Genomic DNA, 25,576 nt, shown 5'->3' on the forward strand with positions numbered 1-25,576 from the left:
CTCAACTCTTAATGACAAATACTTACCACACATTTAACATGTTACATGTCCATTAAATTAAATTAAATTTATCAGTAAAGAACCAGTTCTCATTTTTAACTTTAAATAACCATTCCTTGCCACTCAATATGCACATTTATCAAAATATCTGATTGCAGTTCTTTTTCTCAGGAAATATATATATATATATATATATATATATATATGGTTTAAGTCATTTACATACAGACACAGATGTTTATTTACAGCCGCTGGATAATAATTAAATGACTACTGTTTATATAGATATTATGCATACATGATTACTATATAACCGTACATAATATTATTTGGCACTGTTTGAAACTGTTTATGAATGGATCATAGCCGTTAGATAGTAATCTAACATCTAATGTGGATGTTTTTAGATTTCAAATCTAAAAACATCCCTAGATAATGAGATCTTATATATATATACATATATATATAATAAAAGTCTACAGTATTAGAAAAATATTAATTTTAAACCATACGAAAAAAACTCTAATACATTAATTAAATAAATATGTCACTTTGTTATAATCATTTTAATTTTTAATTCAGATGAAGGATCACATAATGATTAAACTAAATATTTATAGTTCAACAAGTAAAATGAATATATTAATATAGCATAAAAATAAAAACAAATGCATCTAAACTTAACTACATAATTAAAAAAATAAAACTGATTTTTTTAACATAATTAAAAATTTAGTGACTAACCAATAGAATGGCAACACATGTACAACAACGTTCATTTTCATTATTAGGTTAATATTAATTTGATTGAGATGTTTGTGAGACTCACTGCATGCAAAAACACATGCAAGTATGAACAGTTATTGAGGAAAAATTTTCACTTGACCTAAAACAAACAAACACACATGAACATTAAAAACAAAGTGACTGAATTAAGTGTAAAATTACTGGTTGCATTGATGTATAACTTGATCTGAGTTTCTAAACATTAATTCAGAGAAACTGAGACAAAAAGATACATGGCTGATGCATGGAAGACTAGATTCATTCTCGGTACTCAAGCATCTCCGGGCAATACCTTTGCGAAAGAACGTCCACTTGTTCGATGAAAGATTTCTCCTGGTGACCACCGATGTACCGGATCATTTGCTTCAAGCGTTTCCGGCAAATATCACCAGGCCTGAGAATGGGAAACATTCTTTAGTCATATTCTGATCTAATGGTTATAATTAAAAGAGTCAACAGCATACAATGCCAAAGGAAAGGGGCCATTTTTCACACACAAATAGAACTATATCAAGTTACTGGAAAGATGGGTTTAGAGGGATTTAAACGCAAAGGATTCGAGCGATGGAAGGCCATATACAAAAGTGATATTTTTATCTTAGTTTTGAAGATGAGACTCAATTTGGCATAAGTTCAACAAATGTTGAAGTAGAAAAACAAAGGAAATGAAGAATCATCGGGCTCTTCCAATCAGTTTTCAAAAGCAGATGAATGGATACAGTCCAAAGACAGTAATAGAGACAGATTTTAGAAATATATGCCGTTCGTCCTAATGTTTTGATCAGAGGTTGTAACCAATTTAGCTCCATAGCTCAGAACCTCATATCTGATCTTCTGAGCTATATTCTAAAGTTGATCCTAAGTTCTTTTTGGAATAATAATCGCAATCTATATGATATATAAGTTACCTATGCTCCAGAAGGTTGTCCCAGTCAACATCCTCCTCGCAAAAAGCATCTTCATTTTGAAGCCTGCATCAACAATGATATTAACATCAGAAAACTTTCTCACAGTTACACCTGAATCTCAAAAACATGCTATGCAATCTGCATTTGATGCATTACAGCTTGAGGATGAAACAAATCCCTGAGCATTAATTGGAAGATGTTTCGCAAAGAGCAACTCTAAATAGGTTGGCAAACACAGGTTTAAAAATTAAAGATGCAGAAAAAAAGCATATAAAGAATTAAAGATATATTATCCACGAGCTTTTAGTTTTTTAACAGGATTGAAGAAGATTATTGCAACATGCTCCAAAACTTAAAATTAATTAACCACAAAGCAGAACACACATAGCAAGTAACTTGATTTGATTTTGAAACTTGGATCACAACTTCGAAGTTACAAAAGTATAAAACAAACAAATCATCTTTAGCCATGAAGACATGAATACATAAATACATAGATACTATGAATCTCTCCTCACCCCACACTTGATTTCCATGGTAATTTTAATCTAATAGTCATTCATCACACTTTGAAAAGGGGTAAGAGTTGAACCAAACAAAGAAATCAGGAAGACAAAAAAAAGGCATTCTCTTAATGTTGATACCAATAAAGAACCAATTCAAGTAATATGATGCAAAATGAAGAGTCTTACGCATAGATCAGCCGATAGTCATCTGAATCAACCCATAAACCTTCATTGACCAATGGTGATGTTAACTGATTATACCTGTAGTATTCAACAGAACTATGAATCATGAAATCAAACAGTTCATAATCAAACTTTGGAAGGAAAAAACATCTTGAAGGTGTGAACAATGGAAACAAGCAGAAATAACTCCTTTTCAAACAGAAACAGTCTACAAAATTAGATAAGGCAGTTCTAAGATCCACCTTAGTATAAGTGTATTGAGAACTCATTGCTGCAGGTTGGTTGATCACAGTAACCTACTAATGAATCAAAAATAAAACACCTTATTGAAGTTCAGGGATTTTTTAACCCTTTTTTCTTGTGACATGGTTTAACTTTTGCACTTAAAGAGTACCTTAATAGAAGAAATATAACAGAAATCATGAACAAAGGGTAAACAACTACGGCATAAACTTACCACTTCATACAGCAAAGTGCATCATGTCGAGTTTTCAGCTTCTCACTGATTGGATCCCAGGAAATATTATCCCTCAACTAATAACAAAAGGTAAATCATTCAGGATTCTGAGAGAGGTTCCAACAGTTTCTCTACAACAAATCCACAATACAAAATAAAGGAACAAACAATTGGCAACAGGGAAACAATCAAATTAAGTAAATGAAACATCAGAGGAAGGCACAACAATTTTATGGTTTGGCTTCTGTTCTGTGAATGCCTTCATTCGCAAATCCATATTCACTAAATCAAACAAAGTCTGATACTCATCCTGAGACCATTTGCCTGTGCCAAGAAAATATTAGTTAGAAGACCTGAGATGAGGCAGATGAAGAATAAAAATTGTTCACCAGCATTAAAGTTTTAACATCAAAGTATTGACAATTAACAAAAAGGGCAATAGAAAGCCTATATGCACAGTGTTAACACTGAGATGTATGCCTCTACTTTCATCAGCTAGTTGAAATTTCATTGTATTAAACCCTTCCTGACCCTCTGTTGTGAAGATACCTTTTGATTGGAGATATTTGAGTAAGCTCATTGAAATTCTAGTGATTAGATTGAATTGTTGATTAATTGTGAAGAGCGCGGGAGTTGTTTTTGGCGCCAAAAGATTTAAACAAGGGAAAGCATGTGAGAGGGAGTATGGAAGCTGACTGGGATAAGTCAGATGACGTGGAAGCATCCTCGCCATTAGTTCGCAGGAGCATCAGAGAAAAGCAGAGGAGTATTAGACTCGCGGGTTATCATACTCCTGGAGGATTGGCAATAGGGAAGGCTATGATTGACTGTGAGGATTAGTTAGTTACTCTGACATGCCATTAAGGAAGGAAGCCATTGGTGGAGAATGATAGTTAGTATGACAGATGGGAGGTGTATAAAAAGGAGGAGAGCAGAGCAGTGAAGGGGTAGAGAAGAAAGAAGGTGCTAGAAGCTTGGGGCCTGATCCTCTCTCAGGTGCTGTCTCCAGCAAGGGTTAGGAGTGGTTCACTCCCATCATATCTTACTGTTTTCCTGCTTAGATTCATCCGATCTACAGTTCTGTGAGCTCATTTACTGTTTTTAGACTCATTCTGGTAGTTAATTGCTTGGTTGTTGATGATTGAGATCATCTTATGAATTAGACTTGATGTTACTGGTAATTGATACTTGATCTGCTGAATTCTGTGAATTTGTTGCAACTATCGAAGTGATAATGCATATAGATCACAGATCTACCTTTTGATTGGAGATATTTGAGTAAGCTCATTGAAATTCTAGTGATTAGATTGAATTGTTGATTAATTCACTACACCCTCCTCTATAAGGTTAGAGAAAAACAAAATAACAAACTAACAAGATTATCAAACATAAGCTATGATCTATCTGACATTGAAACAGTTGATACTCAGCATGGACACAGGTTTCTGACAAGTTAAAGATCTCAAAATCAAGATAAAGCAACACAAGAGCATCTATCTGGATGATGAGTTGGTTTATGTGTACAGAAGGGGTTCATCAAACAGCCTCCATGACTGATTGATAGCCATTAACTTCTTCCTAGGGATGATCAAACATCATCACCATTTGAAGGTAACTCGTATGGCCATCAGCATTCATCATTCATTTGTGCATATGATAGAATGAAATTCTAAATTTGATCATAATCACTGACGGAGCCAAGAATTTTTTTTTGAGGGGCCAAATAAAAGGAAATTTTTTCTAGGGGACTAAACAATAGATTTTTATAAATATTTTCCTAGATTCTTTTATACTATATATATTAATTTGTAAAAAACCAAAGGGCCAAATAGATTTTTTTCAAATGTTTTCCTAAAAATATAATTTTTCTTACACTATATATATATGTAAGAAGCTCGGAGGCAAACTATAGATTTTCACAATGTTAATTTGTAAAAGACAGAGGATCCAAACTGTAGATATATATATATATATATTCTTAATAATATAATTTTTTATACTATAGGAATTAATTTGTGAAAAACCAAGAGAAGGCCAAGGCCTAAGCATAAAAACATTAACAGGAGAATTTCCACAGGTCATCACAATTTTTAAATACGAAGATACCTCTTGCCATAGATGAATACACAATATAGAATGCAAGCTAAATAAAAATTTTCAGTCAACAATCCATGGTACTACAATCACCAAAAAAAGAAAAAAAGAAAAAGAAGCTATAAGCATCTTATGACAGCATAAAAAAGAACTGGTATTCATGTATCCCCTCCAAAAAAAATATAGCCATGTAAAGTTGATAATTCTGAGAAACGAGCGCAATAATGAATAACATCTTTTAAAGAAAATATAGATTCTTCTTTGACAACATGGTATATATATGTAAATATATATATATATATACAAACTCAAGAAACCTGGGGTTAGAGGTATATATACGAAATTACGAAATTTATGGAGGTATACATAATTATATATTTTTTTAGGGATATCCAAGAATTTCTGATAAATAAAAAATAATAAAAAAGAACAAGAAATCAGCGTACCCTTTTTTGCAGTGGATAGTTTTACCCTTCTCCAAGTATTTTTCACATGAAACCGATGCTTCCCAAGAATTTTCGCCAAGGTTGCCCAATCCGGTCCATGTTCCTCATGGAATCTGTGCATTTAGATTTCCAAATTCAGAAGAAAGCACACAATTAGGATGATAAAACTGATATGATGAAATACAACACTGACACAACAAATGAATGATTTGAAGGTGCTAATGCCTATCATCCTACTGATGCAGAATAGAATCCAACACAACACTGTAATTTGACATGCTTTGGGTTTAGAAGCTATAAAAAAAAATAAATAAAATTGTGTTTTCAAGAACCAAAATATCAAGGGTAGTATGGTAATTTCAGATGTCGATCCGCATAAAAATGTCAAATCCAATGGCTTTGTTTTGAATTTATTATAAGGTGAATTTACTAATAAGTCAAGAAGTCGGTGCAGCTATGTTTTCGTTTGAATAAGTTCCCTCTTATTTTATCAAGTTTACTTGGATAAGATCTATAATCTCTATAATGGACAAATGGATCTTTTCTAAGAGATGAATCAATAATTAATAGATGAATTCAGTTTCAATAGCTTTATGTTATATTGCTTAGATTCACTAATGTGATTGAATAAAAATCCTAGGTGTGATTATCATGGCAATTGCCCTTGTTGATAACTTAAAGCACAATTTAAATTTTGACGACCTAGGAAGTAAGCTGACCAAAAAAGGGATTATTTACATGAGTTTGTCAAGAATTTTGATCAATAAGAGAACTAAAATTTAAAGAATAAACTGAATCTGAGTAGCGGTGGAAATACTTCTTGACATATTCTACTTCTTCAGGTAGCCAACTGCGCCTCTCACTCCTCTGAAATATGACATGAGCTCGCATATATACTGAACAATAAGGTCTCCTGGGCAGAGCAGTCCCTGCAGAATCATGTAACATAAAATTACTTCAAACCTGTATCACATGAATGCATGGTTTCTTCGTGTTCAATAACATGGTAACTGGCTAACAAGAAAATCCCAGAGCATCAAATGACCACCTCATTAGAAACATGCACCTGCAGGCAGCAAAATTAGTTAGGGCTCTGTGTTATGAGACATCTAATGTGGCCATGTTCCTGACCTGAAACTTAGCCCATGACAAACAAATTCTTAACTCCCCCTTAAACAATTTTGTCACCCATGTTTGCCTTATTTGTTGGTAGTTGGCTTAAATTTGCAAGGTTTCAAAAACATAGGGATCTCATAAGCTGTAAGATAATTTAATTCCAATTATTGATCATATTTTCCTTCTACCTTTATATCTCGAAGCAGAAAATTATGATTTACTATGAAGGGAAGGTACCTTGCCAAGCAAAATAAATCTCACGAATATGCAGAATGCTTTAATTATGTTACACAAAAAGAAACTATTCCTTGGTGACTTGGTCTTAATCCTAGGAACACATATTTACTAAAGAAACAACCTCACTAATGCCTCATATAATAGAGAACTAAAGGAAATCTAATTGGGTTTTGTGTTATTGACACAAAAAAGCACTGCAATAGAATGATAAAATATATCCTTAAATACAAGAAAGATAGAGCAACATGCAAGAGAATATGTAACAAATGCATAAGATACTAAGAATAAAGGGCCAAAAAATTAAAGAGCCTTGAGATGTAAGCAACTCAGGCATAGAAATCCAGCTATATTTTAAAGTACAAGATTTATATGCATTGGAGTCAATGTACAACTGAAAAGAATTAGCATTCTTTACTAACTTGCACACCCATCAAAGAAAAAAAAACAAACTGACATAAATTCTAAGTCATTCATATGCCCACTGAAAATATACTCCGTTCGCATAAACAGAAAAGAGAATATAAGAAGTACCAATAGCAAAAGTACTAAGAAAAAGGAATAAATAAAGGTCAGGTCACAGAATAGCTAAAAACAAAATCAAGCTCATAATGCTGAAAATAAAAGAACTATGAAAGGCATGGAATAAATAAATCAATGAAGGTGGAAAAATTCAGATCTTGGTAGCAATAATGGAAATCAAAGATATCAACTCTTACTAATAATCTTCCAGCAATTTTTAACTTCTGGATATTTCCTACAGTCCATAACCTTCTCCACACCATCCTCTCCCAGTCCATTCTCCTGGAAAAAGCACCCAAATAGAATAAGGAGTTATTATGTGAAGTAAATCAGCTAACAGCACATGCAAAGAATTAGAAATGGCAATAAACAAGGAGTATGATGAGTTTCATTATTTCTTGCAACAATGTTTTCATATTCAGAGGAAAGGATAAGATACATCCATATCAAATAAACTTACAAGAAAAGAAGCAATTCCAGATGGAAACAGCATTCAGTGATAGACATGATAGTTAAGCAAACAACACTATGCAAGTAGAGGAACAAATCATAGTCAGACAGGAACAATAGGAAAGACCATTAACTCAAGTTGCTAATCCAGTTATGCTACATGAAAAAATAACTCACTTCTACATAATCCAGGACAGCTTTCTTCAGCAATTCATCTTCTTCTCGCGTGTAACGCTGGCCTCGGATCAGATTTTCTTCATCTTCTTCTTCGCAGTTTGTGGCATTGTTAACAGGGAAGACCTCAACATCACCTGAGAAAGATACCTTCTTCTTTTGCTTTGAAGCTGAAGTCTTGAGATCATCTGTGCCTCGCTTCTTTGACTTAGAATCCTTCCTCGCTGCCTTATTTTTGGCACCTTTCTTTGACTTTGATTTATCAAAATGTTCTGTACCACTATTTTTCACCTTCATGTCATTGCTTCTCTCACCATTCTCATTGGCCATTGATGGTGTCCCACCAACATCCTCTTCAGTCACACTCGGAGCTACAATTCTAGATGCTTGCTTGACTTTCTTCCTTTTGCTGTTCCCATGCTTCTCAGCCTCAACAGTATCAGCATCCCTTCTTCTCTTCCTCTCAGATTTATTCCCACTCAAGTCCTCACACTCTTCACTGCCAAGACTGTCAGTGGCCTTTGCAGCAGTATCTAACAATGCTGATGAAACAAGCTTACTACTTTTGTTCTTTCGTTTCTTTTTCTCCTTCACCTCCTTCATTGTCACTTTACTAGAACTAGAAGTAGAAAGTTTTTGTGAATCCAACTCCTTTTCATTCTCATTAATTCTCCCTTCATAATCCAACTTCTCCCCAAAATCACTATTTGCTATAGGATCCAATTTCTTTCTCTTCTCTTTTCTATTTTCTCCTGATTTCACCTCACTTCCATCTAAATCCAACCCATTCCCATTCTCACTCTCACGCATATCAACAGTCTCCTTGTTAGTGACACCATTGTCTTCCAAACCACCACTCTCCTTCTGATTTTTCTTTTTTGACTTCTTTTTCTTCTCACTCTTCCCAGACTCTTCTTCTACAACTTTCTCATAGTAGTATCCCATATCACCATGAGCAAAATCCATTCTTCTTACTATCTCATCATCCGCTTTCTTCTTCCTCTTCTACTCCTCCATTTCCTCAACTCAAAAATTTCTGGTATCTGCAAACAGTTCAATCATGGCTAACATCACAATACTGTTTTCAAACTACAGATGTAAACAAATTAACGAATCAATTGTTTACAAATAGTGAAAGACCTCTAAAGAAATTTTTTTTTTGCTTCACTAAATATTGCCCATTAAGACAACCAACAATAAAAGTTAAGGATCGACAAAGAGATGAAATTTTAACAAGCAGAAGGAAAGATTCTACACAATTCATCATCAATAAATCACAATATCATCCAAACAAAATGCAATCATATACGTCCAACACTCAAGACCTAATCCAAATGAGACAATGATAAAAATCCAAAGCCAATCCTTGCTTAAATAAAAGAGAGAAACCAAAAAAAGAAAAAGCTGGAATTTTTATAGATTAAATCTCACAAACATCTCAAACAAGCCAAATTGCAACAATTCCAAATTCGATCAACATAACCCTAATCAATTGAAATGCCAGGTCAAATAATTGGAAGGAAAGCACCGAGGACTCACCGGATATTGGTTACTCTAGACGAACGCCGGCGAGGTCGGAGTCGGAGGTGAAGGCGGCGAAGAAACTCGAAGGGATTACCAAAACAAAGCCCGGGTTCATATTAAAAAAAAACATAACTTTGTATGTTTTTTTGCAGAAAAGACCCTGTAAAATCCTAATTTACAAAACTATTTCATAAAAATATATTCAATAATTATTTTAAATTTAAAATATGCTTCAAACTTAAAATATCGCTAGTGTTTTATATTTTTTTCTCCGATTTTTTATTTATTTATTTATTTTAACTAATTCATACAAATATGCTTCAAATGTAATTTAACAAATTAGCCAGTTAAATATGATTTATTAAATATCGTAAAATATATTAAAAAAATAACATTTAATACTTTAAAAAAACTTCTAAAATAAAACGATTAAAAAAAATATTAGGGTAGTAATTTGAATTTTTAATTGGTATAATATTCTAGTTGGTCTCTACTCAGAAATGCTCCCGTCCCTCTACTTTTGAAAATGTGCTCACTTAATTAAAAATACTCTCAACCAGTCTTTCTACTATTAGAAAATGTGCTCACTTAGTTTAAAAGTAGAGGTCTAGTCGGGAGCATTTATGAATAGAGAGATCAAAAAAGAAAAAAGAAAAAAGTACAGAGACTATTTTGGTGATTATACTTTTTTTAATCCAATTAAATAGATAATTTTTGGGTCTGGGAAGGAGCACTGGAACAGTTCCAGGACACAAGTCGGAACCCGAATCCGATAATATCCAATTCGGGTCGGATCTTGTGCAGGGCAAAAGCGTCTTTTCAAATGAAAATGATGAAAATTACACTCCAAGTCCTATCCAAAGCTCCACAGCTTCTTCTTCTCCACCGCTTCCGTTCAAATGTGCGCTTTCAAAACCCTAAGCGTTTCTCCTCCCAATTTCCCCATCCGATTCTCATCGTTTCCTCTTGGTCTATGCTTCAATGGGCGACAGCTCTCCACCCTTGCCGCCGCTGCTGCTGTTGCCACTGATGACTCCAGTGACACCGTCGAGCAGCTGCTCACCGACACCAACGGCATCGAGCGACTCATGAAGATGGATCGCCGGAGGTTTCCTGAATCTAATCGTTGGTTCCCGTATCTTGACGTCTTTAGAGTGGGATCGATGGCTCTGAGGAGCGGGGAGGTTATCCAGGCGCTGGACCCGTACATTCAAGACGCTCGGAAGGAGAGGATGCGGCAGGCCGTTGTCGGAAGGAGCTACTCCGTCTGTCTCGTCGTCGAAGGCCTCTCTGACTTCGGCAACGTCTCCGCCGCGTTCCGTTCCGCCGATGCACTTGGAATCCAGTCCGTCCATGTTATTTCCCCGGATAGCAGGAAAAGGTGCAGCTTGATGTTAGGGTGATATAAAAAAATCTCTCCTTTTTTTCGTAGAAGTATGTGTATATGTGGTGTTTGATTGTTTGCTGCTTAAAAGTTGGTGTTTTTGGTTGGCTAGGTATAAGGACAATAGGCATGTGAGCATGGGTGCTGAGAAATGAGCTTGACATTGAGCTCTGAAGTCACCTGTGGAGTGCTTTCAGGCACTGAGATCACGAGGTTATCGAATTGCAACAACACATTTAGGAAAACAATGCGGTAATGGCTTCAGTGTCACTCTTGGCGAACAATGATTATTGATAATTTTCTCTCTACACTGGCATTAGTTTCTTTGCATACTGAGTTGCTGTGAAGTTTTAATACTTGCTTCATTTTGAAGTCGTTGTTATGGACCTTATGATTAAGCTTTGTGTTTTTCTCATGGAGTTGTATGGGATTTGTAGGTTTCTGCATATGAGTTGGATTGGTCTTGCCCAACGGCTATAGTTGTTGGGAATGAACATATGTGAGTACCTGTAATTGCTTATGCTTTGTTTTCTTCATTTTGGTTTTACAAGTAATGTTTTCTGTCATTGTCCCTGAACATATTCTCCCTTGATAACAGACTCATTCTTGATACATTAGTAATTTTCTACCCTACAGATGCCTGATTGAACTCTATTCCTCAATTTCAGTGAGATCTGTAATGATACATAACTGTTCTCCCATTTTTGCAATGATAAGTAAAAATTGTAAAGAGGGATGATCTGTTGATGGTGGTTTGCACTTGCTCTTTGCCAAGTTTTGTTTGTGATGCACTATGTCTTGTTGTGCTCAAGAATCAATTTATAGATCATTCTGTAATAATCCATCATTTGGTTTATGTGGAAAGCTATGGGGCTTGTGAGGGAGAAAGAACAAATTTTGAAGTGGTTTTAAGCAAAAGCAAGTTAGAGGCAATTTGGGAGTTTCTTATTTTATATTTGCTTTTAAACATCTCTTAACTAGAGATTTAACCTGAGGTCCATAGTTTTCAAAGGCGTAAGGTTCATTTAGATGCAAGGGGTCTTGGGGCCTAGGTGCAAGGCCTAGGCGTGCGCCTAAGAAACACTAAATGTACTAATTAAAAAAAATTGAAAAATAGCTTTCATGTTATATATTTTAAATTTTTAGAATGTCCTAAAGATTAATATCACAGAAAATATACAAACATACATAATAACATACAAATAATTTTCAAATGTTCAATACATAATGCAATAACATGACATAATGCATGCATCGAGTCCTAAGTCCTAATTCGAATAATAAATCTAGTGACTATTATCAAAATCATCAAGCCCATCATCATTATCATCACCACCAACATCATCAATTATCTCTTCAAATTTATCACTCTTCATCTAAATAATCATCTCCGAAATTTTCTTCATCATCATCATCTCTAAGAATCAAGCGGGTTCTCAAACTAACATATGCCGTATCTTTCCCTTTTGATGGCCTCAAATTGAAGTGTTCAACTTTGTGTGATACTTGCTATGCTTGCCTTAATTTTAACTGGATTTTGATTGCATGTCTTAGTTTTACGTAGGTTTCTTTTATTTTCAATCATTAAGATGTGTGGACAAGATTAAAAGTCAAAGTAAAAGTAAAAAAATGTAACAAAATTGGTAGATGTTATGGAGGCGCGCCTAAGCCCTCAATTGGCGCCTAGGCGTAGAGGCGCGCGCCTTCTTAACACCGCCTGCCTGACATGCATAAAGCCGCACACCTTTGAGCCTTGTGTGCCTTGCGCCTTAGGCGCGCCTCGACAACTATGCTGAGGTCTTAGGCTAATTTTTAATGTTTATGGTGGTATACAAACAATGACAAGCTTTTGGAGGTTATACATATAATTAGACCTTTTCACAGGATATACAAACGGCCATGTGATCTCTGTTTACCTATCTGATCCATCAATTGTGATTTGTGTGACCTATGAAGTTGAATGTGCGACTTATGTTGACCATATTTTGTTTTTGATGCACTATGTTCTGTTGCATTCAAGTGTCTGTAGTAGTCCTTTCTTTGATATTTGTTACTTGATCCTGGTGATGCCAAATTTCAGGGGTATCAGTGATGAGGCTTTGCAGTTGTCTGATTTTGCACTGCTGTATTCCTATGAATGGCATGGTTGATTCCTTCAATGTTTCAGTTGCAGCAGGGATCCTCATGCATCATGCTGTATGTGATAGAGTTTCTCGACTGGTAATGCCACTCCATTACTTGCCTGCGATGTTTAGTTATCAAATGTGGCAAGAGTTTACACCATGAATTAACTTTTTTTTTATAATTTCATAAAAAATAATACTGAATGATGTACATTATCTACAGTTCTCTTGCTTGAATGAAATTTGTTTCTTTGGAAGGGAAAAAGAAATGAGTTTGTGATAGTTTTGCTTATAAATCATTGTGCAGGGGTCGGCATGGTGATTTGACACAAGAAGAAAGCCAGATTCTGCTCGCTGAATTTTTCTTGCGTCACAGGGAAAGCACTCTAAGCATTGTCCATGAATACGCTGAGCGGAAGATAGAAAAGCATCTAAGCAAACTTTGACATTATCAATTATGTCAATACTGATAATTAACTCAGACAGGTATTTACAATCAATCTCAAACCATTTAACATAAAATGCTTATCTATTCCTTCGTCTCTTGACACGCTTCTCAAACTTTTCTAGGGAAATTGGAAATGCTGATTGTGTGGCCGAACAAAATTAAGGGCCATTCTACAAATTTCGGCTTTGTATTTATGTCAAATTATTGGATCATAGATTTAGATTGTACTCTTTGTTGTTTTATGCCAAACACCAAATTTTCAATGAATTATTAAGATTAAATTCTCAGATTGCAACAATTGTTCATGTTCTTTATCCTCTTGGAAACAGTTTCCCGTAACTTACATTACTGTCACTACTCTACAAAGAGCACTGAGTAATGGTCTTTGTTTGCATGAAAATGATGCCAAGATGCAAACTTTTCCCCAAATGGATCCATTTCCATGCAACCAAGAAACCTAGTTATCAAATCCTCCAAATGAACCAAACCCTTTCCCAAATCATCACCACCAACACCTCCATGACCTCTTCTTCATTGCAAGATCTCATAGATGTGTCCATCTCCATGTTTGGTCCTTCCCACCTTCTTCTACTACTCACACAATTCCAACACTTCATTGGCACCACCCTTTGCAACACTGTTATCAAATCCTACACTCATTCTGGCAAACATCTTCATTCAATCCTTGTCTACACACAAATGCCGAAAATTGGAGTCCTACCCGACCTCTTCACGTTCCCTCCGCTTATCAAATCTGTTGCTCAATTGAATCTCAAACACCTTGGCTTGTCCATTCATGGCTGTACTGTAAAGTTTGGTGCTTGTCATGATGTATTCACCAACACTGCTATTGTTCATATGTATGCTATTCTTGCTTGCATTAGTGATGCATGCCAAGTATTTGATGGAATGCCAGAGAGGAACTCGGTTACTTGGAATGCGATGATTACAGGCTTTGTGCATAGTAGGAGATTTAAGGAAGCACATGAGTTATTCAATGAGATGAAGAGATCGGGTGTAGAAATGGGAGAGGTCACAATGGTCAACGCACTTTCAGCTTGTGCGCACTTGGGTGCTTTGAGTCAAGGAGTATGGATTCATAACTATATTAAGCATCAAGGTTTGAGGGTTAATGTGTTTGTAGGTACCACATTGATTGATATGTACATGAAGTGCGGTGTGGTGGACAAGGCTGTTGAGGTTTTCAGGACGATGAGCTTGAAGAATGTATACACCTGGAATGCGTTGATATCCGGGTTTGCCATGAATGGAAAAGGAGAAGCTGCTTTGGAAGCTTTTGACATGATGATTAGAGGGGAAATAACTAAGCCGGATGATGTAACTTTGTTAGGTGTTCTATGTGCTTGTTGTCACCAAGGGCTTGTTGACATCGGTCGCATGCTCTTCATCGACATGGAGAGGAAGTTTGGTGTGCAGCGGAGAATTGAGCACTATGGTTGCATGGTGGATCTTCTTGGAAGAGCGGGTTTCCTAGAAGAGGCTCATGAACTTATAAAAACACTGCCAATGAAAGCTGATGCTGTCATATGGAGGACACTGCTAGCTGCTTGTAGGCTTCATGGAGACACACAATTGGGCAAGCTTGTGATTGAAAACCTTCTTCAATTGGAGCCTGAGAATGCGGAGAACTATGTATTGCTTGCGAACATGTTAGTTCGTGAGCAAAGGTGGAATGAAGTCGGAAAGGTGAGGGCGATGTTGAACCAGAGAAGAATAAAAAAAGTGCCTGGATGCAGTTCAATTGAGATTGACAATGTGGTGTACGAGTTTGTGGCTGCAAGCCGATTTGAGAAGGAAACAATGGATGAGATCTATAAGATGTTAGAGGAAGTGGGAATGAAGTTGAAGGTTGCTGGTTATGTTGCAGATACTGAGTTGGTTTCCTATGACCTTGTGGAAGAGGAAAAGGAAGAAACTTTGATGCACCACAGTGAGAAGCTTGCTCTGGCTTTCGGAATGCTAAGAACTCAACAAAATTGCACTATAAGGATAGTGAAGAACCTGAGAGTTTGCAAGGATTGTCACTCTTTTTCTGAAGCTTGTTTCAAAGGTTTACAAGAGAGAAATTGTGGTTAGAGATAGAAACCGGTTTCACCATTTTGGAGGGGGAGTTTGTTCTTGCAGGGATTATTGGTGACATTGCTAAGAAAGTTCAACCCATGGAAAGAGAGCATTCCAAGTGATGGAAAGGAAGCAAACGCTTTCAAAGGGAGACACTGACATTCAGTTTGCATTCAGAAAAACTTCATTGATGATCATTGGCCATGGATTCACCGACTCAGCTATTGTCCATTGTAAACCTGGTGGATGAGATTGCCATGGCCGACCCCACCAGGAGATTGGGAATGTTAATACCGGCCAACATGGCTGATGCCACAGCCAATCTTCTCGGTTCCACCTCTTGTTATATATAGAAAGTTCGAGTAGGACAGATTTGGAAAGCACATGGATAAAATTGAGAACTATCTGATTTTGTCGGTGCCCCACATTCAGGTGATGTTTACGCTTGAATTCCAATGTTTGCATGTTATTGTTATGAATATTCTTTCTTTAGTCAAATAAATTCCTTCACTGTGCTTTGCTTCAAAATTGAAATCTAGTTATATGTGGGAAACTAGTGGCTCAAATTAGAACTAACAAGATAAGGTACAGAGACAGAGAGAAAGAAATAGAGAGAATTTTTCTGGCTCTCTAGCAATTGAAAGGTTAGGAAAATATGTTGACATTATCAAGGATGATCATTATCCCTGATCCAAAGATCAAACCCCACCTTCAATCAAAGAGAAATGGCAAACACGGTGGAGCTCTATGGGCAAAGAAGCCAGACTTGAATAGCAGCTCTCATGCTGAAGAACCCACCTTCATTAGGCTTGGGGTCCCAAATGTCTTCCTTGCAAGAGCTGCTATTGCTGTCTTTTAGCCTTGGATTTCTTGATGCAGGGTAAGCCTTAAGACCATTATCTCCTTTGTTCTTTCTTTATTATACTTATTACGCTGTCGGATTTGTTTTCCTTTGATTGTCTGAATTATGTCGTCTAAACATCTTGGCCTTTCTTTCAAGCAAAGGTCAACAACCTGAGAAATAAATTTCATATACATATAGTTCAGAAACTGCTATTATGTTCAGAGTGATAAATTTATTCACTGCAATTATGATATTGTATGAACATAGAGGGACCACAGTGTCTCTTTTCAGTTATCTTTGATTTGATCCCTTTGCAAAAATGTGAAACATAACTTTCAAGTGGTTTTCTCCATTCCTTTCATCAATGCATAACAGATATGTATTGAGTCATTTTTCATCACACTAATATATTATCTGTTACACGGTTCTGTAATTGTTCAGGTACAGCGGAGATTGGTCTCGGATAGGAGCAATTTCGAAAGAAACTGAGGATCTGTTGAAATTTGCAGCTTATTTGGTTGTGCCATTGTGTCTTTTACTAATATTTTCAATCTCCGACAAGGACAAGTATTCTCAATGAACTCCCTACTGTTTTATTGGTCAGATATTGCATTTATTACCGATACTATTCTTTATATGATCAACCTCGAAAACCCATAACTTGACACGAAAATACGGAGTTTGAGAAGCATATTATTCTGCTGGTCCTTGCAAAGACATTATTTGAATAAATTTCTTGAAATGCATGTGTCAGTTAAGTTCACAGGAACAAAAACTTGTTAATTCTGCAGCAAAAGAAAGGGTACAAATTCTGCATCATGGAGAAGGACACTAATTGTGATGTACTTAAATAAGACATGTTCTCATTCTTTGCTCATTGTTCTCATTACCTTTTTTTTTTCTAATTAAGTATAATTGATCAGTAAAATGACTGTGGAAAAAAGCATCCAAGGAATTCAGTTCCTGTTGAAACTTTTTTTCTGCTGACATTGAGACATTGATCTCGTTTGTATTTATCATAACAACAACAAACATGTGTGATGTGCCTAACTTTTTGAACTGATTGAAATTTACTGCAATTGATTTAGAGATAAATTTGAAGAAACTAATGATGTATATTTTGTGAGATAAAATGTCATTAGGACTGTGCTTGCTGTCCTTCCAAGGTACCCTTTTGACTTGAGTGCCCTTCTTATTCACTAATCTGTGGTTGGTGTCAATGTCTAAATAAAGTTTGATGAGATTCAAGATTGAAGGCAGACAACAGTGTTTTTTATATGCATTATTTGCAAAGATTCTAAGAATTGGGATAAATAGGAGTCATTTTTGATTAGAAACAGGTTTGGCAACAAGTCTTTATCTCAAAATTATGATATTTATATTAAAATTTACAAAGAGATGTGATTCTAAAATGACCTTCAAGAAAAGTTATAGAAAATTCAAAATTTTATTGGTGCTGAATCCACGTTGAACACGTGCGAGCGTTCATTTTTTCTTGAGGGAAAATGATCTGACGTTTTTTGACTTATGAGAGTGTTCATTTCTTGAGGAAAAATGATCTGACTTTTTTAACTTATGAGAGTATTCATTTCTTGAGAGAAAATGATCTCTGATTTTTTTATGTTCATTTATCTTTAAATGGAGAAAGTGACACTTCTTTTATTTTAGCACTTTTTCACTAAAGTAGAAGAAAGTAATCATTTCTTTTCATGTTCAAAAAATTTTTTTTTTTTAAACTCACAGAAATTCGCTTAACATCTAAATTTTTCAATTCTATTATCACAAATAAACATCCAAAATACTAGAAATGATATCACTACTCTCAACTTCAGCAAAATGGCACTTCCCTCCCTTCTCCGGTTTCAACTCACTCCCCCCAAAATGAACTCCCCTTGTAACATGTCATAGTAAACAGAATATTTGTCAATAATTTTTTTTTTTTAAATAAAAAAAAAAGGAAGATGCTTCTGCTTCGGAAACAGCACAAGGATGATCACAAAATGATATGAACGGTTGTAAATAAACACTAGTCTCATGCACCACGTGGGTGCATGACGTGGCACCGCTTTAACAACACTCCTCCTCTATCTATCTATGATGTATGTATACAGAGAAAGAGAAACAGGGCTCTCTGAGCCTCTCTCTCTCTCAAGTCTCATCCATAGCCAAAGAGGAGCCCTCAATCAATGACCTCCTCTGTTCTTTCTCTATAGACAGACCCTCCATTACTTCCTCCTCTTTATATATATATATATATATATATATAACACAATGAACCTTATTGATATATAGAAAGAGAGAGTAAGTGAGAGACTCCATTCAGTTCCTATGATCCTCAGAGAGATATATAGAAGCCAATGAGCTTCTCTGTGATATCTAGAGAGAAAGAAAAAAGAGAAAGAGCTCATGTAATATATATATATATATATATATATATATAGCTCTTCTCTTAGAAACAGAGAAAAACAGAGCACAATGAGCTTCTCTTATATATAAATATATATATATATATATATATATATATAAAGAGCCTATAGTGATCATTATCATTATCACTGATATATATATAAAGAAAGAGAGAAAGAGAGAGAGCAATGAGCTCGTCGGGCATGGCGCTTCTTGGAGATATCCAACTCTCAACTCCGAGCTTCACCCGCCACCACACTCCACCGCCTTCAACCCGGCGTTCCGACCAACCCGACCACGGCGCTCCAACCGAGTGTTACGCTTGCACCCAAGCAGGCGCCCCTGTCTTCCACTCCACCAGTTGCGACCACGCCAACCCACCGGAATGGGCCGCCAACGCCGGCTCCTCCCTCATCCCCATCCAACCCGGTTCAACCCCGCCCGGTTCAACCAAACCACTCGCCTGGCTCTTCGGCCCGGTTCTCGATCCTCGCGAACCCCACGTTCATCGCCTGAACCGGGTTTTTCTTCTGGCCCGAGCCGTGGCTCTCGCCGTCGACCCGCTCTTCTTCTACACCGTCTCCGTCGGCCTCCGCCGAGCCGTGCGTGAGCTTGGACGCCGAGCTCGCCGTCGCGCTCATAGCCGTGCGCACGTGCGTCGACGTGGTGCATTTGTGGCACGTGTGGTTCCAGTTGAAGATGGCCTACGTGTCACGAGAGTCTCTGGTCATTGGTTGTGGTAAGCTGGTGTGGGACCCACGTTTGATTGCCCAGCACTATGCCAGGTCAGCCACGGGCTTTTGGTTGGACGTCTTCGTCATCCTACCCATCCCACAGGTGATCCTCAATTTTATTATTTATTATTTATTGGAATTATTTCCACATATAATTTTTGTATTATTAAAAGCTCATTATTTAAAGTATCAACCATCGAATTGCCCAATAATATGATAATAAAAAATAAAAATAAAAAATAATTATTTAAATTCTTCTATGGATAACACTGTTTTGATACTGTATATTTAACTATAGTACTGTTTATTAATACTGTTTATGAAGGCAAAAGACAGTACTTCGCCTTTGCATCTGTTCTTTGACAATTTTTTTATTTTTTATTTTTTATAAAAAACTCCCTGATTCTCATTCTAAATAAAGTTTAGTAGGCCGTAGCTATTTGTGTTAAGAAAGTTATAAGAACTTTATTTATTAGGGGACAAGTTGGGAATCCAAAGATGAAGTTTAGTGGAAGTTTAGTGGTACTCCTGAGTACTGACAAACTAATTAGTAAACAGTCTGACAGTTCTGATGAAGTTTTGATTTATAAATTTCTTGCTAGTCCCAAGATAGAAGGAGTACAAGATGCATGTAAAACACTAATCACCAAAAAAAACCATGCTGTTTGTACCACTGTAATTGTGTCGGCCAAAGCTGAGTTTCAACATGTTCAAGATCGGTTTGGCAGTATTTTAACTGAGCCTCGATTTAAATCGAATCTACTTTAAATTTTATTTGTCAAGCTACAATAATTTAACTGTACAATGTATAAATTATCACAGTATATGTTATAGTAAATAAGCTATTAGTAAGCTTGAGTTGTTCAAATTTAGCTCGGCTCAATTATTTTATGAGCTCAAAAATTCAATTATTTTATGAGCTCAAAAATTCAATTATTTAGTTTAATAAATAAATTGACTCGAGCCCTTAACACAATTACTCTCTAAGCTTTTAACTAAGCCCGGATCTAAATCGAATTTACTTTGAGTTTCATTTGTCAAGCTACAATAATTTAACTGTGGAATGTATAAATTATCACAGTATATGTTATAGCAAATAAGCTATCGGCAAGCTTGAGTTGTTCAAGCTTGGCTCAACTCAATTATTTTAAAAGCTCAAAAATTAAGTTTAGAAATCATTCATTTAGTTTAATAAATAAACTGACTCGAGCCCTTAACACACATGCACTCTTAAATTTTTAATTAAGCCTGAATCGAATTTACTTCGAGTTACATTTGTCAAGCTACAATAATTTAACTGTGGAATATATAAATTATCACAGTATATGTTACAGTAAATAAGTCATCGGCAAGCTTGAGTAGTTCAAATTTAGCTCGTCTCAACTCAAAAAATTAACTTCAGAAATTAATCGTTTAATTTAATAAACAAATTGACTCGAGCCCTTGACACATCTGCTCTCTAAGCTTTTAACGACCGCATTAGTTCAGTTCATATGTAGTGGTAGCCGTCAATGTTATAATTTTTCTCAAAATGTTGAATTCAATTTATGAATAATTTATTTTTTTATTTTTTTATTTGTTTTTAATTTTGGGTAATGCAATGTGTTGTTACTTGTTAGATTGTATTCTGGTTGGTATTGCCTGGACTGATCAGAGACAGAGAAATCAAGCTGGTAATGTCAGTGTTGTTGCTGGCATTCCTGTTTCAGTTCATTCCAAAAGTGTATCACAGTCTATGCATGATGAGGAGGATTCAGAAGGTCACTGGTTACATCTTTGGAACAATTTGGTGGGGCTTTGGCCTCAATCTCATTGCATACTTCATTGCCTCCCATGTAAGCAATTACATTGTCCTAATCTTTGTTGTGTTTCATGCAATGAATCCAAAAAAAATGTGCTTTTTCAGGTAGCAGGAGGTTGCTGGTATGTTCTTGCAATCCAAAGAGTAGCTTCATGCTTCCAATTTCAATGCCAAAAGAATGATACTTGTCATCTTTTATCTCATGCATGTTCTGATGGTTTCTGCAAAACAAATGAACTTATTTGTTCAAGCATTGCTGTGTGTTTCAATGGTGATGGATCATTTCAGTATGGTATATATGATTGGGCTGTCCCTGTAGTTTCTAGCAGTTCACTGGCTGTTAAAATCCTTTATTCTTTGTTTTGGGGTCTTATGACTCTCAGGTATGAGTTTTTCAGAGATTTTTGAATTCATTGTAGTCAGCCATTTCATTGGTTTTAAGCTTGTTATTGTTTGTATGTTGTTTAGCACTTTCGGTAATATTCTCGAGCCGACGAGTCATTGGCTAGAGGTGATTTTCAGTATTATCACTGTGTTAAGTGGGCTAATGCTCTTCACATTATTGATTGGTAACATTCAGGTAAGCAAAGGTTGTTTGTGGTGTTGTCAGTGATGGTTCACTTTTGCATGTAGATTAACTGTTTGATGAAATGCTTAGGTCTTCCTGCATGCGGTGATGGCGAGGAAGAGAAAGATGCAACTGCGGTGTCGAGACGTTGAATGGTGGATGAGGAGAAGACAGTTGCCGTCACGATTGAGACAAAGAGTTCGACAGTATGAGCGGCAAAGATGGCTTGCAATGAGAGGAGAGGATGAGATGGAGCTCATCAAGGAGTTGCCACAAGGTCTTAGGCAAGATATCAAGCGGAATCTCTGCCTTGATCTCATTAAACGGGTATATATACATAGAGTGAGAGATGTGTCTGTATGTCTATAAAAGTGTAATTTTTGTTTTTCGGAACTCCGATTGAATGCTGTTTGTTTTCATATATTGTTGATCAAGGTGCCTTGGTTCCACAATTTAGATGACATTATCCTCGATAACCTATGCGACCGAGTTAGACCCATTGTCTTCTCTAAGGATGAAAAGGTATGTGCTTGTCGGTGATCGGTGTTTTTTCGTCGTCATGATAATTGATAATGTTTTAGTTTTTGGTCAGATTATTAGAGAAGGAGACCCTGTGCAGCGCATGGTGTTCATTGTTAAGGGGCACATACTGAGCAGCCAATGCCTCAGCAAAGGAATGATAGCAACATGCATGCTAGGCCCCGGGAATTTTCTCGGGGATGAACTCCTTTCATGGTGCCTCCGCAGACCATTCATCGATCGGTTGCCCGCTTCTTCAGCAACCTTTGAGTGTGCTGAGCCAACAGAGGCCTTTGGTTTGGATGCAGAACATCTCAGATACATAACACAGCACTTTAGGTACAAATTTGCGAACGAGAGGCTCAAGAGAACCGCAAGGTACTATTCTTCTAATTGGCGAACATGGGCAGCAGTTAACATACAGCTTGCTTGGAGGCGGTACAAGACTCGAACAAGAGGAATCGTGATACAACCATCAGAAATTATTGACAGTGAACGACGTCTTCGGTTGTATGCTGCGATGTTCATGTCTCTCAGGCCTCATGATCACCTTGAATAGACCGTTTCGCTTTTTGGCGAAGAAAGTTTTGGGTGGCCAGTGAAGTTTTTGTTTTTTTCTTTAAAGAAATGTGTTATAGTTCTGAGCCCTTTGAAATTATATATGATTCAAATGAAAGATGATTGCCATTCTTATTTACAATTTCACTTATACTATTGAGTATTGAGTTGGTTTCTAGAAGAGTAGCCTCAACTACCTTTATCACCACCGACTCTTTAATCTTTATCATGATGTTCATGTTTACTAGATTTCAAATACCAGTTTTGGTTATCTTCAATGCCATTAATCATCTGTTAACCACCATGATGTTTACTGAAACCAAGCATGCACTCTGTGAAGGGATCAATCTTTCATGCCATCTTTTTCTGTATTCATGTTGTTTAATGTTTACTGTCGTGATAGGGAATTCGGATCAGATCATATACATGGTGGCAAACACAATGGCTTTGGTTACTCTGATTTGTCAACTTCTTTCTGCGAGTCTTATAAATATCTCTATTAATGTTCAGGCATGTATGTAGACATTGTAGAGTCTCTTTCTTCTCTGTGCTGCTGCTGCTGCTGCTGCTGCTTTCCCTTCTACTGCCTGGTAAGACTTCCACACTCTTGTCTGACTTTTGATCAAAGTATTTAAATCAAATGTTGATTTTTATTTTATATATTTATGTTTGCTAGACTTGTGCTTTTTTTATTTGCATAGGTTTTTGGAATTATAAGAATCAGGAAAGAGAGTTTTTTTATGCAAATTGTGGATGAATTTATTGAATTAAGAAGCAGATGTTTGGATTGTGTTTGAGAATTTCTCATAACTAATATTTTTTTTTTGGGACTAAAACTTCTGATCATACTGATATATTTGCTATCATTAATTTAATCCACCATCTTGTATTTGATACCATTAGAACAAAGAAAGGAAAACAAGATTAAAATTCTTTTTCTGATGCGGTTGGTCGAATGAGCAAAATTAGATGGCAAACCAACTGAAAAAGCTTGCAAACAACATCAGATTGTAAAACAAATAAATTTGAGGCTTGGATTTCTTACAAGGAGATCGATAACTAGTGGCATCTTGCAAGCTTCACTCTTTATGCAAACACTGAAAACATTAATCTAAATTTCTTAGTTCTCTGTAGATTGAATGATGATGTGGAAGGTTGCAGCAAATGCCATGACCAAACCAAGTTCATCTTATTCAAATTGCTCCAATGACGATCGATCTTTGTGCCGAAGTGGGCGAGAAGTATTGGAGTGCCCAATATGCTGTGAATTATTCAATATTGTCAAAAACGCACCTTATGTTTTATGGTGTGGCCACACTCTCTGCAGAAACTGTGTCATTGCACTCCCATGGGCTTTCGTGAACTTCCCGACACACCCAGTACAGCTTCCACTCTTCATCTCCTGTCCATGGTGTCAATTTTTATCAATCAGATTAGTCTACAAGGGTAACATCAAGTTTCCTCACAAGAACTTCTTCCTTCTTTGGATTATCGAAAATCATAGCTTCAAAATGGGCTCATACATTCATCAAGAACATCAACCTGCAAGCACCATGCCAAATTACGTGAATGCAGAGAGAATTCCACTTTCGATATGTAAATTCTTGGCTTTTCTTTGTGAACTTAATTGTGAAGTTCCCGCTCGGCATCATCTTTCTCCTCATCATATTATGCACAATTCCGGCCAGTGCTGCCATTTTAGCTCTTTACATTCTTATAACTGTACTTTTCAGCTTGCCTTGGTTCTTGATATTATACTTTTCGTACCGAAGTTTGGATTGGCTCATCAGAGAAATCAACACATGAGTTCTGTCCACAACTTCTTCATATGACTATTAAAATGTTCAATGAAAAATGATTGATGTCTATGGAATTTATTGTATCTGTAGTTTGTTTGAGTTGAAGTCTTGGATTTGAGAATTTGTAGAATTTCTGCAACTACATTGCAGACAAAATGTTGTTTTTCTGCATGAATTGCTTTGAATGTGAAACACACAATTGCAGTACAACATTTGAAAAATTTCTTCAGTGTCCTGAATTCTGAATTGAATTCAGGTCTTGTGCAAGAGTATTTCTCTATAATTTATTGTGATCAGAGATTGATACTGATACTGTTTGAATTAAAAAGTAGAACTTGTGAAAATTGTTCAAATATATATGAAGATATCTCTGTCTGTTGAGCTATATTGATCATAAAATAATTTTAGTTGATAAATTAATAATTCCATTCCGTGAAGAATGATTCCTCTGTTCTTACAGATCAGCAGAGTCAAATAAAGATTGCAGAAAAAAAAAAAAAATTTATGGAGATTATTTTTTGTTTTTTAAAAAAATACCGGTTACTTTCAAGTTTCATCGGTGCATTCTCTTTGTCATCTTTTTACCTATATACTCTTGCAACAACTTAAAATTACACATAAATCTTTAAAAATATGTGTATTTTTTTAGTTTGACTTTTGTTAGTGATCTCTATTGGATGAACCGAGCAATTAAGATATTTGACTATTATATATTATTAAAACGTAATAGAGTACATATGTACGATAGATCACAATAATTTATTTCTCTTTTTAATATATTTATAATTTATTTTTTTTTACTATTTATAAGGTAGAATTAAATAAAGTTATATTGTTTATAAAGTAAAAAAAAAAATTAAGAAATTTAAAGACAATAATAATTTTTATACTCACAAGCTTTTCAAGGTAT

General features: G+C 35.9%; 3 protein-coding genes, 2 long non-coding RNA genes and 2 pseudogenes across 6 annotated transcripts; 6 read left to right on the forward strand and 1 right to left on the reverse strand.

Annotated features, from left to right (window-relative positions):
- Window positions 1–928: 928 nt before the first annotated feature.
- Window positions 929–9,496, reverse strand: LOC120274735 (cyclin-D-binding Myb-like transcription factor 1). Its single transcript, XM_039281269.1, has 10 exons — window positions 9,416–9,496; window positions 7,880–8,919; window positions 7,450–7,534; window positions 6,198–6,309; window positions 5,381–5,493; window positions 3,067–3,164; window positions 2,841–2,917; window positions 2,387–2,461; window positions 1,695–1,757; window positions 929–1,180 (listed from the first exon to the last, which is right to left on the reverse strand). The coding sequence occupies exons 2-10, from the start codon at window positions 8,840–8,842 to the stop codon at window positions 1,045–1,047; spliced, it is 1,722 nt and encodes a 573-aa protein (XP_039137203.1). The 5' UTR covers window positions 8,843–8,919; window positions 9,416–9,496; the 3' UTR covers window positions 929–1,044.
- A 760-nt stretch (window positions 9,497–10,256) lies between these two features.
- Window positions 10,257–10,938, forward strand: LOC120274740. The gene is made up of 2 exons (XM_039281273.1): window positions 10,257–10,799; window positions 10,898–10,938. The coding sequence occupies exons 1-2, from the start codon at window positions 10,300–10,302 to the stop codon at window positions 10,917–10,919; spliced, it is 522 nt and encodes a 173-aa protein (XP_039137207.1). The 5' UTR covers window positions 10,257–10,299; the 3' UTR covers window positions 10,920–10,938.
- An 88-nt stretch (window positions 10,939–11,026) lies between these two features.
- On the forward strand, window positions 11,027–12,900 carry LOC120274745. The gene is made up of 3 exons (XR_005540979.1): window positions 11,027–11,036; window positions 11,222–11,283; window positions 12,865–12,900. It is a non-coding gene; the product is annotated as an uncharacterized LOC120274745 (long non-coding RNA).
- A 734-nt stretch (window positions 12,901–13,634) lies between these two features.
- On the forward strand, window positions 13,635–15,579 carry LOC120274734 (pentatricopeptide repeat-containing protein At1g08070, chloroplastic-like). Its single transcript, XM_039281268.1, is given in 2 exon segments — window positions 13,635–15,410; window positions 15,412–15,579. Coding segments are annotated over 2 exon segments (1,779 nt in total). The 5' UTR covers window positions 13,635–13,733; the 3' UTR covers window positions 15,514–15,579.
- Window positions 15,580–15,598: 19 nt separating this feature from the next.
- On the forward strand, window positions 15,599–16,884 carry LOC120274744. Of its 2 annotated transcripts, XR_005540978.1 has the most exons (3): window positions 15,599–15,869; window positions 16,029–16,317; window positions 16,723–16,884. It is a non-coding gene; the product is annotated as an uncharacterized LOC120274744 (long non-coding RNA). The 2 variants fall into 2 exon arrangements; XR_005540977.1 differs by having other exon boundaries at window positions 15,599–16,317.
- Window positions 16,885–18,847: 1,963 nt separating this feature from the next.
- On the forward strand, window positions 18,848–22,891 carry LOC120274732 (annotated as a pseudogene).
- A 491-nt stretch (window positions 22,892–23,382) lies between these two features.
- LOC120274739 lies at window positions 23,383–24,865 on the forward strand (annotated as a pseudogene).
- The last annotated feature ends 711 nt before the right edge of the window (window positions 24,866–25,576 follow it).

Source organism: Dioscorea cayenensis, chromosome 13, assembly GCF_009730915.1.
Source record: "Dioscorea cayenensis subsp. rotundata cultivar TDr96_F1 chromosome 13, TDr96_F1_v2_PseudoChromosome.rev07_lg8_w22 25.fasta, whole genome shotgun sequence".
Taxonomy (NCBI): Eukaryota; Viridiplantae; Streptophyta; class Magnoliopsida; order Dioscoreales; family Dioscoreaceae; genus Dioscorea; species Dioscorea cayenensis.

Coding starts and splice junctions, on each gene's coding strand:
- LOC120274735 (XM_039281269.1), bottom strand. CDS start 8,842: ATGGATTTTGCTCATGGTGATATGGGATACTACTATGAGAAAGTTGTA. Junction 7,535..7,879: donor CTGTCCTGGATTATGTAGAA/GTGAGTTATTTT, acceptor TGCTTTTTCCAG/GAGAATGGACTGGGAGAGGA. Junction 1,181..1,694: donor GACAACCTTCTGGAGCATAG/GTAACTTATATA, acceptor TCCCATTCTCAG/GCCTGGTGATATTTGCCGGA.
- LOC120274740 (XM_039281273.1), top strand. CDS start 10,300: ATGTGCGCTTTCAAAACCCTAAGCGTTTCTCCTCCCAATTTCCCCATC. Junction 10,800..10,897: donor AGGTGCAGCTTGATGTTAGG/GTGATATAAAAA, acceptor TGGTTGGCTAGG/TATAAGGACAATAGGCATGT.